Source organism: Pelodiscus sinensis, chromosome 18 (genome assembly GCF_049634645.1).
Source record: "Pelodiscus sinensis isolate JC-2024 chromosome 18, ASM4963464v1, whole genome shotgun sequence".
Classification (NCBI taxonomy): Eukaryota; Metazoa; Chordata; order Testudines; family Trionychidae; genus Pelodiscus; species Pelodiscus sinensis.
Genome location: NC_134728.1, coordinates 99,083 through 108,668, shown reverse-complemented (window position 1 = coordinate 108,668; position 9,586 = coordinate 99,083). Strand labels below are relative to the sequence as shown.

General features: G+C 70.9%; 1 protein-coding gene across 1 annotated transcript; it reads right to left on the bottom strand.

Moving 5' to 3' along the window:
• Positions 1 to 1,881: 1,881 nt before the first annotated feature.
• Positions 1,882 to 7,283, bottom strand: LOC142818806 (eppin-like). The gene is made up of 4 exons (XM_075900792.1): positions 7,125 to 7,283; positions 6,151 to 6,324; positions 3,047 to 3,214; positions 1,882 to 2,873 (listed from the first exon to the last, which is right to left on the bottom strand). Exons 1-4 carry the CDS (start codon positions 7,219 to 7,221, stop codon positions 2,863 to 2,865), a joined length of 450 nt encoding a protein of 149 aa, XP_075756907.1. The 5' UTR covers positions 7,222 to 7,283; the 3' UTR covers positions 1,882 to 2,862.
• Positions 7,284 to 9,586: the final 2,303 nt, after the last annotated feature.

Genomic DNA, 9,586 nt, shown 5'->3' with positions numbered 1-9,586 from the left:
CTCTCCCCGACCGAGCCAGTGCAGAAGGGGGAGGCCCCCCTGGGCTAGCTGAGACATGGGAGGGGGAGGCCTCCCCGGATGGAGAGTCGGGGGAGGAGGGCGTCCTGGCTTTCCGGGAAAGGCTCGCTGAGCTCGAGGGCCCGGTCGGAGAGCCCCTGGGCAGAGCCCGAGGGAGGAGGGGTGGCACGACCGCAGTGCACCGGCCCACACCTGCGGCACAGGAGGCCAGGGGCTGGCGCTCGTCCCTGTGCAGAAGAACAAGCAGCAGGCAGCCGGGTCGGCCCCGTCAAGGTCGTCCAGCAGGCGACTGAGGTGGAGCCGGCTCCTGCAGGACGCGGCCATGGAGGGTCCAGGCTAAGGGGGCGCCAATGGCCCAGCGGATGGGATCTGCACTTCCCCAGGACACAGGCTGTGACCCCGCTCGGTCCGGGCTGCACAGGGGAGAGACGGGCCGGCGTGGGGCTGGGCTGGGTGGGTGGGTCCTGCTGTCCGGGGAGCTGCAGCCCTGGCTGGAGCAGGAGTCGCCCCAGGTGTGCGCCGGGCCCAGACACAGACCACAGGTCCCGCCCGCCGGGAGCCAGGCCAGGCTGGGGGCAGGGCCTGGGGGAGAGTCGGGCTCGGCTGGGCGAGGAGGAGAAAAGGGGCTTTCGGCAGGAAAGGGGGCCAGGGCCCTTCTCCCCGAGAGGAGCGATCCCGGCTCTAACATCGCTCCCACGCCGCGCCGTGTCCCTTGAACCAAGAACCCTTCTCTGCGACCTGCCGCCTGAGAGTCCTGTCCGGCTGCAGGGTCAGGGCCCCCCCGACGCGCCGTCACACCCCAGCACACCAGAGCGTCGGTCAGGGAGCCAGGCCTGGACAGTAGCCCCCTCCCCCGCCGGAAATCCACCTGCATTTACAGGGGGTGTTCCCCAGCCCCCCAGCCGCAGGGCAGACCCTCTGTGCCCCCACCAAAATCTGAGTTGCTACATGGGATACTCCCTCAGCCCCCCCACTCCTCTGGCCCGCCCTGCCCCCTGCCCCGCAGGCACCCGGCAGTGCAAAGCTATTTTATGTTTAGCTAAAAGCCATTTTGTATATCAGAAACCATTGTAGCTTTTCTTTTAAGCACGTAAACCAAAGTGAACTGTCTGTCACCCCGTGAGAAGAGGCCTCCAGGATGGGCTATTGGGATGTGTTCATTGGGCTGTGTGGGACAGGAGATGTACTTCCTCATACCTGTCCGCCATCTTGGTAATAAGGCTTTGTTTTTCCAAATTTAATTAAAAATGTCTGTAATTAAATGCCCTAACATCAAACTGTTTGGCTAAGGGTATAAAAATACGAAAATTAATTGTATTAGCAGCTTTACTGGGCCCAACTTTGCTGGAACCACGTGTGGCTCACTGTGCTTTACTAATCAGTAAAGCAATCAGTTGTTAGCCACCTAAACAAAAAAAAGCGTGTTTTTGCTTCAACAACAGAGCTGCAGTCTGGGGGGGCTGGTTTCCCGTTTCCAGTGCCCGGCCAGGCGGTCCAGTCTGAGCAGAGCCCCCGTCCCGGGGAGCGCCGGAGCCGGAGCCTTCGCCCGTCTCCTGAGCTGGGGAGCCGGCTGGGGCCCGCGGGAAACACGTCCAGGGCTGGGACGCCAGCAGCGCTCGGTTTGCGCTGGAAAACCCGTGTGTGTCGCGCTCTGACCCAGCCCAGCCGGCCTTTGCCGGGGGCTCCGGCTGCTCCCTGGGCGCGGAGTGGGGCTTGCCCACAAGCAGGCCTGGCTGGGTCTTGCCCTCTCCAAGGAGAGGCTCTTTCCTGCGGGAGCCGCCCGCTGGGGGTGACGCCCCTACCCCTCGAGGGACACCTGCTGCACAGTGCCAGTGGCGAGGCACCACAACCTGCCCAGAGGAGTCGGGGAAATGAGGGTTTATTTTTGTGACGGTGGGAGGTGAAGGCTCCACAGGATCAGGGCCCCTTCTGCTGGCTGCTGGGCAAACAGGTAAGAGACAGCCCCTGATCCTGGGAGCTCACTCTCCCACCTGGCACGACAGGGAAACTGAGGCACAGAGCCCTGCCCAGCCTCCCCGTGCTTTGATTGGAGCCCAGGTCTCCTGGCGCCCGTCCCAGCACCTGGCCTCTCCCGGGCAGGGTGGGGGCATCCGGGCAGGGCAGGCCCAGCAGTAGAAGTGGGTGGGTCTCCCGAGAAGGTGGAGCCAGGAGAGCGGCACGGCGAGACCTCAGACCCCATGAGACTGTCCAGTGAGCGCTGGGTCCCTCGCTCACACCCAGCCACGGCGCCAGGCCTGTCCGCACAGTCCTCGTGCTCAGTGGCGGCTCCGATTCCCCGCTCCACGAGCCGGGGCTCCCAGGACAGCCCGGGCTGGGCTCCGGGGCATGGTGCTGGGTCTGTCGCACGGGGGACGCTCCTGCCCAGGTGCTAGGGCTGCCCCCTCCTGCCACGCGAGCTGCTCGAGTCCCTCCAGCAAGGAAGCCGTGGCAGAGCCTGCGTGGCAGCCGGAGGGCGGGGGCAGAGCCACAAACCCACTTCTGTCCGAGAAGGGTCAGCCGTAGAATCCTCCCCGCGGGCCTGGCAAGGCCCAGGAGAATGAAGCAGCTTTGAGGGGCCTTTTCCTGGGCGCCCCACCGCCAGGCCAGCCCGGGCTGGGCCAACAGCCTCCCCTTCTGCCTGCGGGTGTCACGCCCACGTCCCTGGCTCCGGAACAGCTGGGGGCCTCTAGCTGGCTCTGCGCCCCTCCGGGCAAGCCCTGCTACGGAGCGTCCGGGAAGCAGGGATCGGGGCTCCCAGGCAGGGACAGGAATTGTGCCCGGGAAGACGGTCACCGGCTGGGAACAGCAGCTGCCATCTCGGCTCCCCGCCCGAGCCAGCCAGGGCTAGGCAGTGTCTGCAACAGAAAGGCAGGTGGTCAGGCCAGCCTCCCCAGTGCGCTCCAAAGGCGGCGTCCCCCCTCCACGCTTGGGGGCTCACCCCCAGCACTGTGGGGGCCTGGCCTGGTCCTGTGCGGAGAGGCCCAGGCCCGAGCCAGCCCTGGGCTCTGCCCTGCGCGGAGCCATTTACCCGGGAACCGGCAGGCGGCCTGGCACTCCTCCTTCGTCTCAAAGTTGTTCTGGTTGCCGCCGCAGCCGCCGTACACAAAGACCTCGCAGCTCTGGCTGGACCAGTTGTAGAAGAAGCGCGGGAAGCGGGCCTTGCAGAACCCGCACACCGAGGGCAGGTGGCAGAGATCTGCAAAGCAAGGGGGCGGGTGCTCAGTGGGACCGGGCACTGGGGCCTGCGCCGTGGGGTGGAGCTCTGCTGCACCTGCCCCCCGCCCAGCTCCGCTCCCCCGGCCTCCTGCGTGGCCCCGCTCCCTTCTCAGAACGATGCCTGGAGACCTGCGGGCAAAGGCCCTGGGCCAGCCCCGAGGGGGAGCGCTGAGCCGAAGGCAGGGGGGCGGGGGCAGTGGGGCGCCGCAGCCTGGTAGCACAGGGCCGTGATGTGCTGGAAGCCAGGGCCTGGGGGAGCGTTCCCCATGGAAGGCTAGTGGGCGCCGTCGGCACCCGGCAGTGTCCTCCCAGCCGCCAGCTGGAGCGTGGGAAGCAACTGCCGACGGGCCTGTCCGAGAGGGCCGGGGCGTCCCGGAGTGGGGGGGGGGGGGGGCTCGGCGGCAGCCTTTGCTCGGGGTGGGAGGCCCCAGTGTGAGAGCCACGGTCCCGCCTCCAAAGGGCCCAGCCGCCACGCGCCCCAGGCTGCAGAAAAGTGTCTTTGAGACTCAGGAGCAGCTGAAAACCGAGCCCATCCCCCCCCTCAGGCCTGGGCTGTTCCCTGGCTCTGCCTCCTGGGGCAAAGCCAGCTCCAGTCAGCCCCCCACAGCAGAAGACCAGCGCCTCCAGCAGGTCCTCACGGGCCCCTCGTGGGGAGCAGAGGGGACGGGGTGCAGAGCCCAGCGCCTCCAGCAGGTCCTCACAGGCCCCTCGCGGGGAGCAGAGGGGACGGGGTGCAGAGCCCAGCGCCTCCAGCAGGTCCTCACAGGCCCCTCGCGGGGAGCAGAGGGGACGGGGTGCAGAGCCCAGCGCCTCCAGCAGGTCCTCACAGGCCCCTCGCGGGGAGCAGAGGGGACGGGGTGCAGAGCCCAGCGCCTCCAGCAGGTCCTCACGGGCCCCTCGTGGGGAGCAGAGGGGACGGGGTGCAGAACCCAGCGCCTCCAGCAGGTCCTCACGGGCCCCTCGCGGGGAGCAGAGGGGACGGGGTGCAGAGACCAGCGCCTCCAGCAGGTCCTCACAGGCCCCTCGCGGGGAGCAGAGGGGACGGGGTGCAGAGCCCAGCGCCTCCAGCAGGTCCTCACAGGCCCCTCGCGGGGAGCAGAGGGGACGGGGTGCAGAGCCCAGCGCCTCCAGCAGGTCCTCACAGGCCCCTCGTGGGGAGCAGCGGGGACGGGGCGCAGAGCCCAGCGCCTCCAGCAGGTCCTCACGGGCCCCTCGTGGGGAGCAGAGGGGACGGGGTGCAGAGCCCAGCGCCTCCAGCAGGTCCTCACGGGCCCCTCGTGGGGAGCAGCGGGGACGGGGTGCAGAGCCCAGCGCCTCCAGCAGGTCCTTGCAGGGAGCAGTGGGGGACGGGGGTGCAGGCTGGGCTCGGGCGCAAGGAGCTAAGAGCGGCCACACTGAGGCAGACCAAAGGTCCCCCCGGCCCAGCGTCCCGTCTGCTGCAGCTCGGTCGCCCGCGGGAATGACTGGACCCAGCAGCCATCACGTGGGCCCGGCCGTTGCTGTCCCCCATTCCCAGCCTGGCAAACGGAGAGTCGCCATCCCTGCCCTGTGCATCAGCTGCCTGGCCGCCCTGCCCCGTGCCCCTCTGGACGCGGGGGGCTGCCTGCCAGCCCAGCCCTGCCTGCACTAGGGCGGCCCGAGGCTCCCCAGCTCAGCCCCCCCACCCGCACTGGCGACACTGCTGGGTTCGAGGTGACCGTGCACAGCCCCGCGTGAGCGTTCGCCCGAGTGCTGGGCCAGGGGCCGGGGAGGAGCCGCCAAGGCCGACGCTCGGCGGGGCCCGTCCGTGCGATTCCCGCGCCTGCTGCTGTTTGGGCGGATGCTCTGAGGCTCGGCTCTCTGCTGGGTGCCAGAGCTGTGCCCCCGCGCGTCACCGGGCCGCACCCGCCTAGGAGGAAGGGCGGAGAGTCCGGTGACTGAGCACTTGCCTGGCAATGGCCCGTAAGTGCTGCCAAACCACATCGGAGCAATTCTGGTGGGACCTGCCGTCAAGCAGGGCCCCGGCCCCTGCCTAGAGGGGCCCCGGAGCCGGGACATGCTCCTGCGCCAGGCTCCCTCTTGGGACACTCACACTGCGAGCGCAATGGGATTCCCCTCCTGGGCCAGGGGATGGAGGCCCGGGGGTTCCTCCCTCTGTCGGCACTCCAGCCGGAAGGACTGAGGACCCAGCCCAGCACAGGACGTGCGCCACAGGCTTGTGAGCCGGCAGCTCCTTCCCTCCCTGCTCTGAGCCTGCCCAGGGCCGTGGGGATCGGGGTGTGCCCGTTCCTCTCCTCCCCCCATTTCACTCTCAACCCGCCTTCCTTCTTCTGGGGAAGGTCTGAGGGAGACATTGACCGGGGACTGGGAGAACCTGTTCCGAGGTGGGGAGATTGGTTTTCAGAGCCGCTCCCCTGTGTGAGGAGGGCTGGAGGGGGGCACAGGGAGCACTGGGGTGCCTGAGGGGAGGTGGGGGATGGGTTCTAACCTCTCCCCTGTGTAAGGGGGGGCACAGGGAGCACTGGGGTGCCTGAGGAGAGGTGGGGGATGGGTTCTAACCTCTCCCCTGTGTAAGGGGGGGCACAGGGAGCACTGGGGTGCCTGAGGGGAGGAGGGGGATGGGTTCTAACCTCTCCCCTGTGTAAGGGGGGGCACAGGGAGCACTGGGGTGCCTGAGGGGAGGAGGGGGATGGGTTATAACCTCTCCCCTGTGTGAGGGGGTCTGGGGGGCACAGGGAGCACTGGGGTGTCTGAGGGGAGGTGGGGGATGGGTTAGAACCTCTCCCCTGTGTGAGGGGGGCTGGGGGGCACAGGGGTGCCTGAGGGGAGGGGGGGATGGCTCACTAGGGGTCACCGTCCCAGCCCCGCTCCCAGGACTAGGAGGAGGCGGTGTCCTGGCCCAGCTGCCCTGGGGTGCAGGGCCCGTGCGCCCCGTACCTGTCACGGCCTCCTGGCAGGTGTAGCCGCACTCGTCGGGGCAGCACTTGGCCGTGCCGGGGCAGTCGGTGTCTCCGCGGCAGGTGGAGCAGGACCTGTTCTGGCAGGCGGTGCAGTTGTCCCCGTCGAACACGCCCCCCAGCGGGGGCAGGTGGTAGCAGTAGCCATCCTTAGCTGCAAGGGGAGAGGGGTCAGCGCCGGCCCCTGCCCAGGGCGGGGGGGCAGGCACAGGAGGGGCGCGTCTGCTTTGGCGGGGCACTGCCCCTCCCCGCACAGCCACCCTCCGCCCCCGCCCTGCCCGGCCCCCGGCAGCTCCCCCAAGGGAACCCAGCCCCCCCGTGCCACCCTCCGCCCCCGCCCCGCCCGGCCCCCAGCAGCTCCCCCAAGGGAGCCCGGCCCCCCCCGTGCCGCCCTCCGCCCCCGCCCTGCACGGCCCCCGGCAGCTCCCCCAAGGGAACCCAGCCCCCCCGTGCCACCCTCCGCCCCCGCCCTGCCCGGCCCCCGGCAGCCCCCCCAAGGGAGCCCGGCCCCCCCCGTGCCGCCCCCGCCCCCGCCCTGCACGGCCCCCGGCAGCTCCCCCAAGGGAGCCCGGCCCCCCCCGTGCCGCCACCGCCCCACTCACTGTGCCCTGCGCTCCCCCAAGGGAACCCAGCCCCCCCGTGCCGCCCCCGCCCCCGCCCTGCACGGCCCCCGGCAGCTCCCCCAAGGGAGCCCGGCCCCCCCGTGCCGCCCCCGCCCCACTCACTGTGCCCTGCGCTCCCCCAAGGGAACCCAGCCCCCCCCGCCCCACTCACTGTGCCCTGCGCTCCCCCAAGGGAGCCCAGCCCCCCCCGTGCCGCCCCCGCCCCACTCACTGTGCCCTGCGCTCCCCCAAGGGAACCCAGCCCCCCCGTGCCGCCCCCGCCCCACTCACTGTGCCCTGCGCTCCCCCAAGGGAGCCCAGCCCCCCCCCGTGCCGCCCCCGCCCCACTCACTGTGCCCTGCGCTCCCCCTGTCTCCTCCGCACGCCGGGGGCAGCTGGGCGCACAGCGAGAGCAGGGCCACGAGGAGCAGGGCACCCGCCGGCTTCATGGTGCTGCAGCGCCGGGTCTGGCTCCGCGGGCCGGGCGGGGCGGCTTTAAGCGGCAGGCGCAGCAGAGGGAGGGGCCGGCTCTCGAGTGGCCCGTCCGGACCTGCCGGCGTCTGACTCCCAGCAAACCCATTCCACTGGCAGCCCAGGCAGCCGCCCCGCCCCGCCCCGCCCCGCACGGGGGGTCTCGGCCGGGCGCACTCCCCGGGGACAGCAGGCCAAGGGGGGAGCCGCCGGCCCGGGCCGGGTGAGGCTGTCTCTGCACTGGGAGCCCTGACCGCCCCTCCCTGCGGCCGAGCCCCCGGCTCTCCCCTGGGACCCCGGAGAGCGGTGCAAACAGGCCACCCCAGCAGCAGGGCAGGCTACGATGGGACGCCCCCGCGGGGCAGGAGGGGCCGGGAGCGGCGCAGGGGCCGATGCGCAAGGCCTGGCCGTGGGGTGGGCATGTCACCGTGGGCACCGCAAAGGGACGCGCTGGAACTGGCGGAGACGGGATTCCGCCTGGGCACCTAGAAAGGCCCTTTGAGAAGCTGGTGGATGGAGGGTGGCTCGTCTGGGGCAGGCGGGCGGGGCGGGGGCGAGGGGGGTGGGGTGGGTGGGCAGAGGTGAGGGGACGGAGGCAGGCAGGACGGGAAGGGTGGGCTGGGGCAAGCAGGCCTGGGTAAGGGGGCTGGGGCAGGTGAGGGGGCAAGGCGGCTGGGGTGGATGGGCAGGCCAGGGCGGGTGGGTGGGAGGGGGCTGGGGTGGGTGAGGGGCGAGGGGACGAGGGGGCCGGGGCAGGCGGGCTGGGGGGGTCGGGGGGGACGAGGGGGCTGGGGCAGGTGGGTTGGGGGGGCGAGGGGGCTGGGCTGGGGCGGGCGGGCTGGGGGGGCCGGGGGGGATGAGGGGGCTGGGGCAGGTGGGCTGGGGGGTTGGGGGGGGATGAGGGGGTGGGCTGGGGCGGGCGAGGGGACGAGGGGGCTGGGGCAGGCGGGCTGGGGGGGACGGAGGGGACGGGGCGGGCGGGGGGGACGAGGGGGCCGGGGCAGGGGGGTTGGGGGGATGAGGGGGCTGGGCTGGGGGGGCCGGGGGGGATGAGGGGGCTGGGGCTGGGGGGTTGGGGGGGTTGGGGGGGGATGAGGGGACGGGGCGGGCGGGCTGGAGGGCCGGGGGGGATGAGGGGACGGGGCGGGCGGCCCACCAGGCCTAGCTCAGCAGGAGGGAAGGATGCTCAGCGAGCTCATCCGGCAGCGCAGGCCCCGGCTGCATGGGGCGGCCCCACGCCGGCGCCCCTCGGCTGGGATCTCCCCAGTCCCGAGCGACCTGGGGCCGCCCCGCCCACGCGCTCACATGCCTGCGTGGGAGGCGCCACGTGCCTGGCGTGGTCGGCTTCCTGGCTGCGGGGAGGGAGAGCAAAGCGGGCGAAGGGGCGCGATCCAGGCCAGCAGCCTCCTCCCCTCTGGCGCCCGGGGGGCCGATAGTCCCAGGGGCCCCGTGCCGCCCCCACTGTGCACCCACCCCCTCTCGCCCAGGCAGCATTCCCTGGGTCCATCCCCTCCCCACGGGGCCAGCCCGGCTCCTCCCAGAGAACCGGGTCTTTCGGCCCCGCCCCTCTGCTCCCAATCGGCAGGGTGGGGCAGAACCTGGCCTGGCAGGGAAGGTCTGTAAGTGGTTTGTTTAGAGCCATGAGCGCTGAGGTTGCGACATGGGGTGAGGCATGAACAAAACATCCAGCCGGTCCCTGGCCCAGCGCGTGGGCTCCTGCCTGCGTCCCTGCCTCAGGGCTCTGGGCCCGGAGGTTGCCAGGGGCTCTCCCGCGGGTGCACCCTGCCGGGGGGATTGTGTGCAGAGGCAGTGGGTGATCGCGCTGCCAGGGTCACCCACGCCCCATTCCTGTGGCAGCCATGGGGAGGCCACACACGGGAGCAATAATAATAATTGCAGCCAAGACGCGGAAACGTTTATTCCCACTCCACATGCCGCACCTGTGGAACTCACTGCTGTCAGGAAGGAGGGCGGCCAAGAGTGGGAGCCCAGGAAGGGACGGCGTGTTTCTGTGGCTCAGGCCCAGATCCAGCCCACATTCCACAGGGTCACGTGCCACGCCCCAGTAGGGCAGCTCGGCTGGCAGGGGATAGCCAGGGTGTGTCCTGGCTTGTTCTCTAACTGCCATGGCAGGACGCTCCGAGCAGCTGGGCCCAGCCTGAGCGACGGGGAGCAGGGCAGCACAAGCCCTGGCAGCAGCGGCCTGAGGCCTGAGCTTGGCGAACAGGAGGCAGAGTCAGGCGAGCCCCAGAGGCCGCAGACCCCCGAGGAGGCCAGGCCGGCAGCGCGATGCAGGGACCTTTGGTCCGACCAGTGTGCGCCCAGCAACGGGCGGGGCTCAGA